Source organism: Euleptes europaea, chromosome 10, assembly GCF_029931775.1.
Source record: "Euleptes europaea isolate rEulEur1 chromosome 10, rEulEur1.hap1, whole genome shotgun sequence".
Taxonomy (NCBI): domain Eukaryota; kingdom Metazoa; phylum Chordata; class Lepidosauria; order Squamata; family Sphaerodactylidae; genus Euleptes; species Euleptes europaea.
Genome location: NC_079321.1, coordinates 54,158,024 through 54,176,404, shown reverse-complemented (window position 1 = coordinate 54,176,404; position 18,381 = coordinate 54,158,024). Strand labels below are relative to the sequence as shown.

General features: G+C 42.0%; 1 protein-coding gene across 1 annotated transcript in view; it reads left to right on the top strand.

Moving 5' to 3' along the window:
* Positions 1-18,381, top strand: part of MDN1 (midasin AAA ATPase 1) — a 125,860-nt gene that overhangs the window by 54,055 nt on the left and 53,424 nt on the right. Inside the window, exons 44-54 of the mRNA XM_056856148.1 lie at positions 733-892; positions 4,189-4,305; positions 5,835-6,043; positions 7,658-7,803; positions 10,494-10,696; positions 12,012-12,232; positions 12,426-12,506; positions 12,828-12,951; positions 14,245-14,354; positions 15,317-15,450; positions 16,790-16,950. Of these exons, the coding sequence (XP_056712126.1) occupies positions 733-892; positions 4,189-4,305; positions 5,835-6,043; positions 7,658-7,803; positions 10,494-10,696; positions 12,012-12,232; positions 12,426-12,506; positions 12,828-12,951; positions 14,245-14,354; positions 15,317-15,450; positions 16,790-16,950 (1,666 nt within the window). The remainder of the gene's footprint in view (positions 1-732; positions 893-4,188; positions 4,306-5,834; positions 6,044-7,657; positions 7,804-10,493; positions 10,697-12,011; positions 12,233-12,425; positions 12,507-12,827; positions 12,952-14,244; positions 14,355-15,316; positions 15,451-16,789; positions 16,951-18,381) is intronic.

Genomic DNA, 18,381 nt, shown 5'->3' with positions numbered 1-18,381 from the left:
TGGGATCGAACTCAGGTCGTGAGCAGAGCTTTTGACTGCAGTACTGCAGCTTACCACTCTGTGCCACTGGGCTCTTCTTTTTGTATATAGTAGAAGGCTTATAACGTGTGAAGGACATCAGGGATCTGCCTTCTGTGGGAGAACTATAACGTGTTTATAGCTGGCTTTGTCAGTTTGAGGCCATTCTGGGTTTTTTCCCCCGTCATGTTAATTATGTTGGTAGGAGCTTTGCTAGGCCAGAGTATGGTATAGTTTCAGATTGGTCTCCTATGGACATGTACTGGGGAAAGATACTTTTCAAGCTTGGTCTGGGCAATCAAAAGGGAAGCCTTTTCCTTGAGACAATCATACTTGTTTCCCAGAAATAATGGCTGCTGCATCACAGAGCCACAGAGAATGAAAATACATGTTTTTCTTTTCTCTCATAAATCAGTGCCTTTTTAAAGTTGTTGGAGGGTAGCAGTTATAAAAATATAATGAAAACAATAGGTCTTCTTAAATGGAAGGGGTGCAATGGATAATTGTTCTTACTTTTGCTTTTTTACAACATATAATGGGTTGGGTATTATGGTTCTGTTCACCAGTCCAGGCTCCACCATTAATTGACAGACACAGAATCAAACCCAGTCTATTTCTTGCATGGCAAATATCTGTGTTTAGGGATGGTGCTTACAAAATTTGAACAGCAGCTTCTTGCTTTGTTGAAATGTATCTCGTTCTCTTCTGTTTCAGAGTTCTCAAGGCTTGTGGAAGAGTTTAGACTCTTCAAGTTGCAGGTGGTTCAGCTTTTGAATAGCGGCAACCACGGTACTTTCGAGTGGGTTGATGGAATGTTGGTCCAGGCTTTGCAGGCTGGAGACTGGCTTCTGCTGGACAACGTTAACTTCTGCAGGTAAAACTGCAGCAGTAGATAACAGCGATCTTGTTTTTCTCCTGTCCCATTAACTTCACAATTTTAGTTCATGCAACTGGAAGTCTTTTAATCTGGTGTTGATATAATGCTGGTACCGTGTTTCCCCGAAAATAAGACATACCCATAAAATAAGCCGTAGCAGCATTTCTAAGCATTTGCTTAATATAAGCCATACCCCGAAAATAAGGCACCCCGGGGCTGGTGTGGAGAAGACCAGGAGGAGCCCAGCTGAGTAGATGCAGTCTCCCGCGGCTGCTTCAAAGGCCCGGCAACCAGCGCGTCCGGGGCTGGGGTGGAAAAGACCAGGAGGAGCCCAGCTCAGCAGAGGCAGTCTCCCGCAGCCGCTTCAAAGGCTCTGCAACCAGCGCGCCCGGGCCTCTGGGGGCGGGGAAGACAGGAGGAGCCCAGCTGAGCAGATGCAGTCTCCCGCGGCCACTTCAAAGGCCCGGCAACCAGTGCGCCTGGCCTCTGGGGGCGGGACCGGAAGGGGGTGGTAAGGGGAGAACGGGAGCCGAGAGGGAGGACAGTTCTGATTCCCTCGGAATAAGACATCCCCTGAAAATAAGCCATAGTGTGTCTTCTTGAGGAAAAATAAATATAAGACAGTGTCTTATTTTCGGGGAAACACGGTACTATATTTGCATCTAGCCATCCTGACTCACTTGCTAAAAGCAGGCTAGCAGAAGAATTAATTTAAGTACTCATGGAAAATAAGTAGCAAAGGTGTGCATGAATAGACAGGGTGGAATCTTTGCATCTCCTGCCCTGTATGAAATGCTGTACCCTATCAAGGGCTGCCCAACAACTTCAAGGAACATTCAACACCAAGTGCTGTCAGGATACTGTATCCCAGCCAGTAAACTGACAGTTGTCCAGGCAGCCATTGGAAGGTTGTGTCAGTCAGCTCTGGACCTGTTTGCCTACATGGCCCAACAACAAACCACTCAGATTTTTCTCCAGGTTTCAGTCAGAGGGAGGAGTAAGGCAAGCATATCTTCACCCATCCATGGCCCCAGGACATCCTGTACACCTGGCACATCAGAAAGGCCAATTGAGAAAGTGCAGACCTCGCCTTCGTAGCTCCATACTGATTGAGACTTGGTAGTGCCTGTTACCATACATCATCTCTCCTGTCCCACGGCCCATTCATTCAAGGTTCCCTCCCTCACTCTGACCCAGGGCGGGCTCTGCCTTTTCATCTGGAAGCTGAAAGGGAAATTCTAGAATCCTTTGATTAATCCCAGTCTGCCATTGAACCCTGGGCTGATCTTCAGAAGAGCCTCTGCTAATAGAATGTATGCTAACATATTCACCATATAATTTTATCAGAGACACATTAGCTTCTTATCTGCAGGAAGGTGCTTGAATTCTGCACAGTGGCCTTGAACTAGACCCAATACATAAAAGAAGCAAATTACAGCTCTCCCCACATTTCTGGGAAGAAATCCATCTTTTGCCCTTGAATGAACACACACACACTTGACACTTGTCCTGAGATGCTGGCAACCTCCCAAGCCTTGGGCCTTTCCAACACCCCCACACCAACCTGGAGCCCTCAGCGGAGGATAAAGACACAGGGAGAAAAGGGGTCCCTCCCACCCGCTTGCCCGTGAAGGAGAAGAGCCGGATGGGCGCCCGAACTGGGACGGGCGTGCCCCGGCAAGCTGCACAGTGGCAGAGCTCCGCCACCACCCAACCTAACCACTGCCAGGCCACGGCCACACAGGGCAAAGTGTGACCCTCCCACAGAGCATGTGGACGGAAGCACGCCCAGACGCTCTGGGAGGGCTCAGCCAGGGCCCTTTATGGACTTCAGGAGGGCGGGGCTGAGAAAGACTGGAATGGAGCTGGGGGCCAGCAGCTGTATATAAGAGGCCCGAACACTGAGGCTGGGGTGGAGGGAGGGTGCTGAGTGCCCAGCGCGACGGGCAACCTAGCAGCCAAGGAGTATGAGGAGAGTTCGGGCTCCTCTCATTCCACTTCTGAGGCTGAGGAAGCGCCGGCCCAGTGTGTTGAGGGGATGGTGGAAGGGCCCAGACCCAGCACCCCGAGGCAATCTCCTCACAACACTCTTCATGACATTCTTGCTCATCAATCTCTCTATTCTTTTTTTTCACATGGAACTTTCAAACGATACTCCAGGAGTTCCATAAAAAGCTTTTCAAACTCCTCAAGCAGCTCTCGTGTGTTCCTTTTGCTTAAGGATAATACCTCCTCTAGAAGAGGCGAACACCTTCTCTGCTAGGAATAGGAATGAGCTTATATGTTTCACAGAAATGGAGTGTTGCTTTGTACTGATCTCTTCATTCTGGAGCTTAATGCATCCTGCCCCAGAAACCAAGAATTAATTCTTCGATCCTTTTGCCTGCACCCTCTCCTGGTGAGAGGAAACAGCATCATTTATATATGCTTAGCTAAAAGCGTACCCAAGTAGCACATCAGCCTTCCGCACAGTGGAGGCCTCATTTATACCATTTCATCTGTCTGCTATGGGCAAGGCGCTTCCAAAGTCTACTTTTAGGACATGAATAAAATCATGGATTTTTCTTGTTTCTGGAACACAACACTTCCTTGCTCCTTTAAGTAATAGAAGAAGATTTTCTCTACTTTAAGGAGTCCCAAACCGGCTTACAATCGCCTTTCCTTCCCCTCTCCACAACAGACACATTGTGAGGTAGGCGGAGCCGAGAGACTTCGGAGAGAACTGACTAGCCGAAAGTGTAGCACATCAGGCTTCATGTGTAGGAGTGGGGAAACAAACCTGGTTCACCAGATCAGAGTCTGCTGCTCTTAATCATTATACCATGCTGGCTCTCTGCTGGTTCTCTCAGGGGAGCCGCAAGTTTGGCATGATGTCTGAGTGTCCGTGCCCTAACACATTAACATTTGTCCCTTTTCAAGGGATCCTTAATCAGGATGCATCAGTTACTATCTTCAGCCTTTGCATGTTTCATAAGGAGGGGAGGAGATTCATGAGTCATGCCAATCATGAGCTTAGTCTGGTTTGTTTGCATGAAGATGGTTTGAAAGTCATCAGATACTGTGTAAATCACTGGAGGCTTAGACGTCTTGCTGGAGATGGGGTTTGGGAAATCAGAGCTGGCTCAGTAGTAGGCCAGCTGAGGCAGGGGTGAGCCCCACTCCGCTTCTCAAACAGTTTAAAAAAAGTTTTTAAGAATCCCTGCTTTAAAAAATGTTGTAATTGCGAATCCAAGTAAGTTTTGTTTGAATCAGTTTTATACCTTAACCACTTGTTTATTTCCTTCGCAATGTAGCCCTTCTGTTTTGGACCGCTTGAATGCTCTGCTTGAACCTGGAGGGGTCCTTACCATGAGTGAAAGGGGAGTAATAGATGGTGAAACCCCCACTATCACTCCTCACCCAAATTTCAGGTAAATACTCTCTGTGTATTCTTTTGAATGCATTATTGCTGGAGGAGCGATCCCCAGCATGGCACCCTTCAGCACCAAGGTGTCTGCCAGCGGTTTTCCTGGTGCCCCTTTAGAAAAGAAACAAAGCAAAGAGCAAGTCCTGGCTTTCTCCACGTCGCTGGAGCAAGATCATCTTTGGGTCGCCAGGGAAGCAACCCTTCAGAAACCTCCATCATAGGAGAATGCTGGTCTTGTAACCTCCCAAAATTTTGTGATTGCTTCCATGGAGTACTGAGGCCAATCTTGTGATTGGCCCCAACCTCTGTGTCAGCCACTTTGTGATGGTGCCCCTTCCTTGATCTGAAAATTCCAGACGTGCTGACAGGCTCGGTGACATTGGGGGACGCTACGCTAGGTTATGCATTGTGGGTTATGAAGTGAATAAATTCATTTTTTCTTAACACGTTACTGTTGCTGCCTTTGAAAGCAAGTTTGAGAAACACAGTAGCATGTTGTAATTAGTGCCAGCACTTCAGGTTGTGTATAACATCAACAATGTTATACACATCCTGAAATGCTGGATACCATATACAAGGTGTGAGCCATGTTTTAAGACACATGGACTAACCGTTTTAACATAAGGCCACATAGAATAAAAGGCTTTTATATATCTTTTTACTTTGCACAACACTTGTGTATATGTCAGGATGTGTATTGTAAAATTGTGTATGTATGACCACTGAGGAAGGCCTCTAAAAGGCCAAAACATGTCTGGTCTGATTTTGGTCATTTTTTCTACTAACATCAACTGCTTTGTGTTGGTAATATTTGTACCTATGTTTGTGCTTTTTAGGAAGCCTATGTTTTAGGCCCTGAGTTTTTAAATACAACTGTGCACAAAATATAATAAAAATAGATGTATTTGTTATATTAGATAGTGTTTAGCTCAACCCCTTTGGTTTCCCCTCACATTCTGCTGAGGCAATACAGCGGTGTGTTGCTCTTGTTAATAGTATGCCCAAAACATGCACTTGTGCAACCATATGGCAGAGAGGGGCCGACTGCTGAAGCAGTACCCATAGAAGCTGCCATGTTTACTTGGCAAAGATGATACAGTAATGTCTTCCATCGCACTTCTGACGCGCTACAGGGCCAGGCTGCATCTGGTGGTAGTTTATATCCGCAAAGGCTCAAGCAAACATTTACAAAAACAAAACCAACCCAACCCATGAGATAAAAGCATAAACTGAGCCAGCTTGAAATGTTCTGCTGAGATGGTTATCATCTGTGGTCACTAAACATAACAAACAGATGCCTATTTACAAGAATACACCCACGCTGTAGGAAGAGAAGCTATGCTAATGATATACTAAACACTCAGTGCACTGTTGTTCATCAAGTGGTCTTCTGTGCAGGCACACATGGGAACTGCGCATGCGCTGGACAACCTGCGCATGCACAGTTCCCATGTGTGCCTGCACCGAAGACCACTTGATGAACAACAGTTATAGGTAAGTGCAACCTTGTTTTCTTGTGTCTACGTATAATAGGCTGTTCCTGACAATGGATCCTTTGCATGGGGAAATATCCAGAGCCATGCGGAATCGTGGGATTGAGATATATGTTCCTGGGGACAATGATGAGAATTCATTGGATTTCCATGATATCAAGCTGCTGTTACACGCAATCGGATTGCTGGGAAATAGCACATGTGACGCACTTGTGGCTGTGCACACAGAAACAAAGGAAAACATAGCAGGTAAGGCGAGTATAGAATTTGGCTGATGTGTTTCCCTATTCAGTGTCCTGTTGTAGTTAAATAAAACGTAGTGATTAGGTCTGAGGGAGGGAGGGAAAGGCAACGTGGATAATTTGGGTTGATGTGGCTGCAAACTCAGCAGATTGCTTGACAACAGACCACAATTTATTAATATGAAATGTCTTGAGTATACTCCTATCCATAGGCCAGTTTTCTGTTATAGCATCTATATTGTGTGTGCAAAAAGAAATGTAAGAGCTTCAGAAGAACCATGCTGGATCAGACCGAAGGCCTATCTAGTCCAGCATTTATTCACGCAGTGGCCAACCAGCCACCTCTAGGGAGTCCACAAACAAGAAGGCGGCAGCATCCTGTCTGTGCTCCCCAGCGACTGGTTTAAAGAGGCATACTGCCTCTGGTACTGAAGGGAGTAGATATCCATTGCGATTAGTAGCCACTGATAGGCCAGTCCTCCATGAATTTGTCCACTCCCCTTTTAAAGACTTCCTAGTTGGCAGACATGACCACTTCCTGTGGCAGCAAGTTTCTCAAATTAACTATATGTGTGAAGAAATATTCCCTTTTGTCTGTCCTGTATCTCCTGTCGTTCCACTTCAGTGGATTACCCCAGGTTCTGGTATGATGGAAGAGAGAGAAAAGTTTCTCCCTGTCCACTCTGTTCACTCCATGCATGATTTTATAAATCTCTATCATGTCTCCCTTTACCCACCTTTTTTTCTAGGCTAAACAGCCTAAGTGTTTTAACCAATCTCGGCACTAAGGACAAAAATGATCATGCCTGTTGTTTCTCATGCTGTTCTCCCAGGGTTATCTGACTGGCTACTTTTGGAAGCAAAGTGCTGGGTTAGGTGGACGTGAGTCTGTCCCAGCAAAGCAGTTAGGAACATAAGAAGAGCCTTGCTGGATCCGACTAGTAGTTCATCTTGTCCAGCATCCTGTCTCACACAGTGGTCAGCAAGTTTCTCTGGGGGGGCCAACAACAGGGCATAGAGGCTTTCCCTTGATGTTGTCTCTTGGCACTGGTACTCAGAGGTTAACTGCCTCTGAACGTGGAGGTTCCCTTTAGTCACCATCACTAATCGTCACTGATAGACCTATCCTCCATGAATCTGTCTAATCCTTTTTTAAAACTGTCTATGCCATCACTACATCCTCTGGCAGTGAGTTCCACATTTTAATCACTTGTTGAGTAAAGAAGTGTTTCCTTTTGTCTGTCCTTAATCTAGTGCCCATCAACTTAATTGGTTGCCCCCAAGTTCTAGTGTCCTTTGCAGTTATTTCTCTTCCACAGCAAGAAACTGAATGAATGAGAGAACCATCACTTTTTTTCCTCAGGTAAAAGTATTGAAGGGCTTTCATGATCATTAGTGAGCAAAATAATATCTAATGAGTTCAAAAAATAAACTTTAATCGTCTTATGGATGGTATTTGATTACCAATTTCATTTGATGATCATTTTTTTAATGTATAGTGCCATATCTTCTAATTCAGGGTCCCTTAGAAAAGTGGCCCTTATTCCCTTTTATGTGTGAAAAAAAAGCTCTGCACAGACTGAAATATTCATAGGCATTCTGCAATATTCCCCCCCCCCAGGTTCTACATGCTCACTGTCGTCTTTAATTCATGCTGCAACACTGACTGTGCAGCAGTTGCACCGAGGAATTAGCTTAGCCAAGAGCTTCTCTAGAGCATGTTGGGAGGTCTATGTCTGCCCACAACAGTCACAAGACAACCGAAAGGTAAGCCAGTATACATTAAAGACATGGTGGACTCTGCAGAGAGGAGGCAAATATCCTATGCCCTCCCCTTGGTCCCTTCTGGGTTTAGTCAAATTATGGGATGCTTCCAAGATTCTGAAGTGTTTCCTCTGATGCTGGTGTAGTTTCAGATTGGATCTGCGGGAGACTTGCTGTCATGCAGATGTCTGAGTAGCAATTATTTCTAGCAGTTAGCTTGTAAATGTACTACTAAATGTGCCTTGTGACACATAGGTTCACATTTGCCAGAGGCTGGAAACACATTTTTCATCTGTAAAGCTAACCTAGTTTTACGTTCCATGGTGGTCGAGTCCTGGTCCACACATGCATGCTCATTATTCATTAACTGGGACATCAAATGATATCTTGAGAGTGTGAAAAAAGTATCACAGATAGGACAGTGTGATAGCTTTTTTTAATTGTTTCTTTTTATACAAATTTCAAATATATATTTCTTATTCTACATACATTGTTTGTATAACGTACTTTTCTCATTCCCTTCCATCCCTCCCATCCCCCTCCCTAACCCCACTCCTTCTCCTTATATTTTTTAGTCTCTTAACCCCAGCCACGGGCACAAAGTCTGGATCTTCCACCGAATGTCTTTTCTTCCTTCCATTGATATCCACTCTAAATAGGTCTTCCATCTACTCGTAATTTCCCTGCTCTTGTCTTCCCATGAAGTCTTCTGGCGCATCATCTCGACGATATCCGACTATATAAATTCAAACAAATAGTTGTGCCAGATTTCTATAGTCCATTTACTTTTATCCTTCCAACCCAGAGCTATTACTGCTTTGCTTGCTAATAACATAGCCTTGAGTATGGCCTGATCCCTCTTGTTTACCCCCGAGTTCCCTGTTGTGCTCATTAACATTAGGTTAAAATCTGTGGTTAAAGATACTTTACATTTTCTCCTTATAATTTCTAGTATTTGTGTCCAAAAGACCCTAACCTCTGGGCATTCCCACCACATGTGGGAGAACCAACCCTTAGATTATCTACAGTGCCAACACATGGAAACATATTCGCTAATTGCGAATATGTCCTGGAAACATATTCGCTAATTGCGCTGGTGTTTTATACCATTTTGTAAAAAAATTATGTTCCAATTCATTGAATTTAATCACTTTTATTTCCTCTAGTCCTTTCATAATTTTACCTGCTGTGTTTTCTGATATCTGACCTTCCTTACTCCAAGTTTTTTGTAAATATGTTATTATCTTTATTTGAAATAATTTTCCTGTAGATTTTTCCTGCCAATCCTTCTTTTGATTTTTGCATTTCTTTATATATTTCTTCCATTGGTTCCTCTGACCATATTTCCCCTTTTCCATTAATCATTTTAACCCTTCTATAAAGGCGTGTTGTTTTTAGCCAATGTTGCTTGCCTATCTCTTCTACTATCTCCTGTAAAGGTTTTAGGGTTCCTCCTCTGTACATATCTCCCAGTCTATAATATCCTTTTGACCTTAGGATTTCCCACCATTTACTTTCTCTCATTTCAGTATGCATAGTCTCTAGCGGAGCCCATCTTGAAGTCCTTCCTAGCCATAAAGGTTGCCATTTATTCCATACCTCTAGTGCTGTACGTCTGGGACCTATAGTTAATTTTAAATCTTTACTTAAGACTTTTGAGAAAATGCCAAATCTTCCTATGTCACTGTTAATCTTATTTTCAAGTCTAACCCATTTCTGGTCACTTTCTTCTCCTATCTCTAATAATGACTTTAATTGAAATGCGGCGTAGTAGCTATTCAGATCCGGGGTACCCCAACCCAATTCTGATCTAAGGCTATATACCAACCTTTTTTGAGTTCTACATTTTTTGCTATCGAATATCCACCCTCTTATCATTCTATTCCAGTGTTCTGTTTTTTTGTACTGATTCCTAATGGTGTCTGAAATAAATACATTAATTTAGGCACCCAGAACATTTTAGTACTTCTAATTCTAGAGGAAATTCCTAAAGTTTTTTTTCTCCATCTTTTCATTTCCTTCTCTATCTTTCTCCATACCTTGTTATAATTTACCTCTGATATTCTATTAATATTCTTTTGTAATATTATACCTAAGTATTTAAACTTTTTGGCTCCCAATCCTATATTTGTAATTTTATTAATCTCTTTTTTTTTCATCCCTATTCACATTGACATATATTATTTCTGATTTAGCCATATTAGGACAGTGTGATAGCTGATCTGCTTTAATCAGCATAACCATAAGCGCAGTACTCTTCAGTAGTGACCCATCAAGTGTTTTACATCTGGATGTGAACCAGCCGTAAACAGTATAGTGGCTAGAGAGACAAAATAAGATCTGTGAGATCTAGGTTTGAATCTCCACTCTGCCATGGAAGGCTCTTTAGGTGTGAGTCACTGAATCACTCTCTCTGAGTCTAACCTACCTTGCAGGGTTGTTGTGAGGGAAGCATGATGTTGTATGCTGCTTTGGGTTCCCCACTGGGGAGAAAAGCAAGCTATAGATATATACACATAAATATAGTGTTGATAAACTGATGTGTCAAAGAAAATCATTGTTGAAAGCGTACACTAGTGGTCAAATCTATTTTTATTAAAGGAAAACTACAGCAATAAGAATGATGTCCAACATCACCTTTAACAGAGGCACTTAAATTATATGTAGTCATTGTTCTGTCTTTTTATTTTTAGCTTGTGCTGGACTTGGTAATGAAGCACGTTTCAGCTTTGGCTTCAGATGATGCTCAGGGCGATTCCCTGCTTGCCTTGGGCTTGTGGCCAGATTCAGCCGCCAACGCTTTCTTTGCAGCTGAGGAGTCTTTCCTTTCTGTGGTTCAGAATGATGCCCAGATCTTGGCACACTGCCTAAATAGACTGAATCTTAAAAACACCAGGTGGGTAAAAGATGTTGCTGTCCCTGTTATTAAGCTCACTGTTTCGTTTTTTAAAATTTGTTGTTAGAGGCTTCTCAGATGGCCAATGGTGCAGACTAATACCAAAGCCACGCAGCACCTGTTAAGTCTGCAATGCCTTCTATGCAGGATTCAGACAAGAGGGCCTCAGCATCATGGTCTGGAACTTCTCCTCCCCCTTTTACTTTTTTTGTGGGGGGGCGTTACATTCAGCCCAATGAAAAGTTCTGGAGAACTCAGAAGGTGGCATGCTGTTTTCTGTCTTTTGGGTTTGTGTGTGTGTGTAAAGTGCCGTCAAGTCGCAGCCGACTTATGGCGACCCATTTTTGGGGGGCTTTCATGGCAAGAGACTAACAGAGGTGGTTTGCCAGTGCTTTCCTCTGCACAGCAACCCTGGTATTCCTTGGTGGTCTCCCATCCAAATACTAACCAGGGCTGACCCTGCTTAGCTTCTGAGATCGGGCTATACCATGCTGCCTTCCTCTGTCATTTGGGTAGTATCACCTAGTTTTGAACTTACCTTTGGGCCAACTGCTACCAGTAACTTCAGCTGATTTCAACTTTGATTTTGATGAGGACCACCATGTATTTTATTTGAACGAGAATGATTCTTGAGGACAGATATTAAAATACATAATTTTTCATATTTTCTAAGTATACGATCAAACAACAATGTACAATGACAGGCAAAGAGCAGGCTGAAATCGTTCTGATAAAAATAATACAGCTTTTTACTTGCCATGATTCTAAATAGTGAGGAAGAACATTTATAAACCCAAGGAGCTATTTCAGTGGTCATGCAGACATAACACATCACCCTCATTCGGCATGATGTATGAATACTTGCATGGTTTTAAGAGTTAGCTGCAATACACTCCCGAGAAAGGTATACCTACAACCAACTCTCCTAATAGTATACCAGAAAAGGTTGAGGAACAGATAAAATCTATCACAGAAAGATATATCATCCTAACAGAACAATTGTCCTTCAACAGATACACAAAATAGTAATAAGTAAGAATGAATATATATATATACACACACACATGCACGGACAATGTGTACAAGGAAAAATACATATGAAAAGTATAAACACAATTCCATTGATCATTGCAAACTATAATGTACTATTTCCCCTTAGTATTAATGAACATAGTACATTTGCCTAGGATTTGTCATAGCATTGGCATGAATTTGCCTCCATGTCTAATGTTGACTAGCATTAAGTGAACCTTTAACAGAATGCTAGAGGTTTTGTGCAGAGCTGATACCATTGTTAACTGATCACTTGTTTCAGGACACTGCCTCTTACTATACAAGATTTTAAGAAAATTCTGCAGTCTCCTAATCCAGATTGTCTGAAATTCAGTGGCGTTGAGATAGATGAGTGTTGGATAGATGACATGGAAGTCTTTTCAGCAGCTGTTAAATTGTTCATACAAAAGGCAACCAATCAGGACTGGTCACTGAGAGTTGGATGGCTCAATCAGTTAAAAAAGAATTTCCCACAGGTGCCTGGTAAGTACTAACCCTTGGCTTCTACTTACACAAGGGTGATCATAATGTGTGTGTTTTTTGTGGTGGAGGAAGAACACATTATGATTTTAAACTGAAATCTTGTAAGTAAATTTCCATGGAACAATTCACAAAGTGAATTCCAGGACATGTTTACAAAATAACGTATTTCATAGTTACACTTCTTTCCCTACAGATTTAGTACATACTCAGTTGGAAGCTGGTGCTGCATCTCTGAATAATTTGTACTGCAGTCCACTACAGCCACATACAACAGGTACGATGCTATCTGTCTACATTTCCTGCGTATGCTCTTCATCGAAGAGCACTTCAGAAGTTTACTGGGACATCCTCAAGAAAGCATAGTTTATGACAGTGTAGTTTACACTAGGTAACTTTGAAAATTGCAGGGCATAACAAAACGTAATTTCTATGTTGTCTCAGATATGTTCTCCTAGTTTAAAAAGAAGCTGAAAATGTGTGAAATGCATGCCTGTGTCTCATCGAGGGGCGAGATGTTCCTGACTGTTGCTTAGAGAGCGAGGAATAATTTGTAATAAAGACATGTGAGAGTCTTCCTGTTCTCCTGTCTCGTCAGATGAGCATGTGATTCCCATGGACCCAAGGTGGAACATGCAGGGCTTCCATATAAGAAATACAGTTAATTTTGATGCAGAACACTCAGATGAGCTGCTTACTCTTCTGAAGTCACGTTCAAATCGGTAAGTTGTCACATTTTAGAGTGTTTTGACTAGAAAAGTCACAGCCTGACTTGTCCAATAACTGTGCCCTAATCACAGACTGGAGAAACTCTTGCAAAGCCTTTTAGAAACTCTTGCAAAGTTCAGACTTCATAAGGTGACTGTCTACACAAACCTACAGAGAAAACCAAGTAGAACAAAACATGACATGGGCTTCAGTAGATGGTCTAGATCAGAGGTGTTGAACTCATTTGTTAGGAGGGCCGGATATGACGTAAATGTCACGTGGTCAGGCTGTGTGTACCATAAAATGTAGTCCCAGGAGATACAAACTTTATAGAAGACACAGGCAAAGCCAATTAATATTAGTTGTGTGTACATACATGAATATGTGTGTACCCATCTCATCCTTTCCAAAGATAGCTATTCTCTGGGTGATCTTGGGCCAACCACACTCTTGTGCAGCCTACCCTCCCTCGCAGGGTTGTTGTGACAGTAAAACAAGGAAGAGAGAATGACATAAAATGCCTCTGAAAGAAGGGTGGAATAAAAAATCAGTAATAATTATTGAGTCTCTGCCTCAAACCAACCCTATTCCCAACCATCTCACACACCCTCTTTGCCTAGTCACAAACCTTCCACACAGCCCAGGGGCCATCGTAACCCCATCACCTCCCTTTCACTACCTGTCACAGCCCCACAAACCAACCTCCCCGGGCCATACGATTGACACGTCTGGTCTCGATCTTTCCCATTACTGTCCTTTTTATGCTAACGATGGGCTTATAAAACATCAGAACATAAGAAAAGCCATGCGGGATCAGACCAAGGCCCCTCAGGTCCAGCAGTCTGTTCATACAGTAGCCAACCAGGTGCCTCTAGGAAGCCCACAAACAAGATGACTGCAGCCACATTGTCCTGCCTGTGTTCCACAGCACCTAATATAATAGGCATGCTCCTCTGATACTGGCTTGTGTCTTACTGGTTCCCTCTGCTCCTTCAGCATCTTCTCAAACTTACTTCTATATCAGATTGTTTCTTGAACAATCCATGAGCCATCGTAACTCCTTCGCTGATGCTACCAGACTCCATTTTCTAATTGTTCCCACCACTCTCAGCCTCTCATCTTCCTCTCTGCCAGTCTCTTGTTTTGCTCATCTAATGCTGATACATTTTCCAGGCAAGATCCATTTAACTCCAGGATTCTGTGGCATCTCTACTTCTTTAATGGTACTACATAAATTGTTACGTGGGATGCCTTTTATGGGCGGCAGTAATTTACTTATGACCTCCAGTGTTACGTTGTGTTCACAGGGCCATATTGTTTCTTGACCGAGAAAAAAGGGACTATGTTGAAAGAAGCTTGATTAACACCCAAAAAACAAGAAATAGTGCCTTAAGGGAATCTCTAGAGTTTCACAAAGGTATCTGTTGTATTTCTGCTTTTTAATGAATGGGACACTAATTCAGAATATTGGTTTTTTTTGTTTTTTTTTTACCATGAAGAGTTATTGCATAAAAAGATAGCAGGAGGGGCAATGTTATCTATGTAAAGGTGCTGAGAATTTCTTCTTTGCAGTTGGAGACTATACTTGCCATGTAGGCCCCGATGTGGTTTTCAGTATTCAGCCTGCTCTCTGTTCTTATACCAGATGAGATAAGGCAGTCTCTGACAAGGACCAGGGTGTTTTCTGCAATTGTTCAAAGGCTAGAGAATTATTTTTTTGAAGCACTCCAGACCTACTGTTTCTTGTCCTTTTGGAGAGGGAGCAAAACTCACCTATTTTTGGAAGCATTTTGATTGCCCACCTTTTCAAATGATTTTGTATTTCTGTAACTGGCTGGTTTGAGTGTGTGTGTTTGGTGGTTTGGTTTCTGTATTTTGAAGCATTGTAAGCCATTTTACACTTGGGAGAGAGGTCATATTAATATATTTGATAAATGGTTCTTCCCGATTGCTGGTGCACATTAGGTTTCCTGTAGGTGGGGTGGGTTTACATTTATTCTAAGTTTGGAATGTCAGACTTCAGTGTCTACGAGACATTCTCCAGGTACACTCAGAGTGATTAAAAGGTGAAAATCAACAGTGCATTACACAGTTCTCAAAAATATAGCATTAAATACAGCGGTTCTCATACACTGAGCTGTTTGAGCAAGAAGGAAGAGTAAAGAAATTTAAAAGAATTGAACGGTGCAATGTACTATCAGTACGTTTACGAACTATTCACAGCTTTTCTGTAAGGAGGCCAGATGGGAAGCTTCTCAGGGATTACCACTTTTAACTAAAATACTTAATCACAAATGGAATCGTGTGTTGATAGTTACTGATTTAACATGTACCAGGTGTATTAATGCTGACTTTTTAAATTTTAATGTTGAAATTAAGACTCAGGCAACTACAACTCACTTCCGCATCCTGTGGTGGCTAATCTTGCTGCACTTTTTGAACACTGGGATGCCTACGTATTGAACTGGGTAAAATTTTCTCAAGGGGCTGTGTCAGATGAAAAATTACACCAAGTAAGTGCAAGTCCTTTTTGCAACAATTTTTTTTGTTATTTGAGAATTATCCATTTCCTTTCTCCATGAGTTTATGCTCTTGTCCTTCCCCCCCCCAAAAAACTAGCTTTTTAAAATGCTTTGATCTCTTAATTGAATCATTATGTTTGTTTGGAACTGAAAGTTTAAGAATCAAACATTACACCTATCTGCTGTTGGTGGATGATCTTGCAGAATGGAAGGTATATTCACTCTAGCTAGCATGCAGAAACATCCAGCTCGGACATCAATGCATGCTCTTAGCAAATAAGAGAGTGTGGCTTGCTGAATCCCTTCACGCATTGTCTCCAGCATCAGTTCAAAAAGATAACCTTTCTGAGTTCCATTGACATTCAAGAAAATTACCTGTAGTTGAATAGATATTGATCTTAGGGCACTCATAAAAAAATGCAGTTGTAAGAATGAAGGAAAAATGACAGTAGTTAAAACTTAAATCTAATCAAAGGAGATGCAAAGTTAAAATGCTGGAGGAATTGAAAGCAATGTTTTCTGTATCTATTTTTTTTTCCAGTTTAAGACCCTAGGTCATTCCTGTCTTATTTCCTGGCAGCTGGTCTTGTTTCGTTGATATCTTGAAAGGGCCAAAGGACTACTAGCATTCTCCTTCTGCACTGAGTGCACAATAATAGAGTTGTTTTCTTGAGACATAAAAGGCAGGAGCGTATGCCTTTCTTTTCTTGTGGTACCTTGCCTTGAGTAGTTTTCTCTATGAAGGATTTGGAAGGGCTTTGGTAACCATCATCTTGTAGCATACCAGATTTGCATTTTCCCGTCACAAACTGAAAGGGTAAAGATCAAAACAAGTTCAATAATAAGGAAATAAAGGACAGCCTCTGTCTTGCTGTTTGGCAAAATTAGGATGGATGAAAGTACTTCCTGTCCCCAGGGTCTGTAACATCAGCTGTGTTTCTGAGTCCTGCTTTTTAGTTCTTGTTGAATTGTCCTCTAGGGGCAGGGGACATATGCACACACGAACATGCAATTTCCCCTGACATGAGATGGAATCTTTCTTCATACAGGTTCTGCAACAAAGACACTTCACAATGCCCCCCTGCTTTTTCAGACCTCACTTGGTACCTGATTCAGATACCTTCAGCCATAGATGTTCCAAGTTGTTTGTATGAGGATGTCGATGAATTTAGTTTGCCTCCCAGATAATGCTCCAGTACTACCAACTGTTAACTATCAAAAAAATTTCCCATGTAACTTCTAACACAACTGTATTATGTGTACAGCCTCAAATATATTTCTGTGCATGTGGTAAGTGGGCAAACTATAATCCTTCCTGACTTGCCTCTAGATTCTGGACTGTTTACTATGGCGTGATCGGTTTTGGACAACATCTGACACTGTGGCTATAGATTCTCCTGGCTTGATGCTTTTGTCTCTTCACTGGCACTGGGTGGTGAAACACTTAATCAGCAACATCCCTGAGCTACTGAGTGGATATGAGCAGCAGAAGTATGCTAGTTTTGAATCTCATGCATTACTGTTATGCAGTCCTCCTTCAATCCATCAATAAGATTTGCTTAACAATAATTCTTAAATACAAAAGCGTAGACAAAGTATAATTTTAAGCCCTGTGTTGCCATTTTTATGATTTACAATGTTCAACTTTGTTTCTAAAGCTGGCCACTGCTTGCATGAATACCATTACTAGAATTTCTCTCTGATTGTGTGTGTTTAGGAAGAACAGGGTTCTTTGAGGTATTACAGCCAGAAGATAATACATACTGCACTGTCTTAATCTACAACCAAGCTCTGAAAAAACATACAGATGTTTCATTTGGTTGGGGTGTGTCTTTGGGCAGAAAATTCCATCAAAAACAGAAAAGTTTCTGATGGCAGAAGTCATTGTGTTTCATAGGACTAAAACATTCAGAGCTTGAAAACACATTTTAACATGCAGCAGAATGTTTCTTCTGTATAGACTGACCCCTTTCTTTTTGTATATTGAGTAGCTCACACCAGTATGGTTCCTTTACCCACTTTTTTTTAAAGCTGGAAACAACAAAAACTATGTTTGGAACCTGAGACGTTAGATAACTAATAGAAGTGTCCATGCATTTTAAAGGAAAGCAACTAAAATTAATAATTTCTAATTCTCTTGAATCTTTGGGTATTTTTCTACTCTTGCCACAGGGATAAAAACTACTCCAGGGGAAAAATAAATAAATTTCTGGTGTAGCTTTCTACCCTGGGTGTGTTTTGTTTACTGTAATAGGTCACTGGCTCGTGCTTTGGTGACATTGTTTACTACTGTATAGGTGATAAAGCCCTAAGAGTACAAAGTTGTAAAGTCACTTCTCTATGCATTCCACCCCAAAGAGTAAAACCAGGGGGAGCTCATTCACCCCAACCATGGTTAGTGTGTATTAACCCTGGTGCATGCGAACGATAGCATATGTGCCGATGCTTGTCAGTCCCCATCATGAATTGCCACCATAGAGCTGTGTGCAGGGTCAACAACCCCGCCTTTACCTTGGGATCACAAGCCCCACGGCCTGTCAAGTTGCAGCAGGAACATATTTTTAAAAATCTGATTATACTGGTAAGCACAGTATATAAGCTAGTGGACAAAACGAAAATAACTGGATTCTTTCTCAATAGTAATACAGATATTTCAAATTTGATAAATGAGCAACAAAAATGTGTTTGGCCCATACAAACCACTGAGCAATTTTTTTAGGTCAGTCAGCACCAGAGATAAATGCCCAGCAGTTACAGTTTTTCATCATTTTATTTTGCTACCAGACGTTTATAAGAGTTAAGTGGAAATTATGTTTTAGTGCATGATCAGTTTGATGCAATCATAAAGGTACTATTTAAGCTGTTAACATATCAGACTGATACTTTCCTGTATTCACTACCTGGATTTCTCCTGCAAAGGCC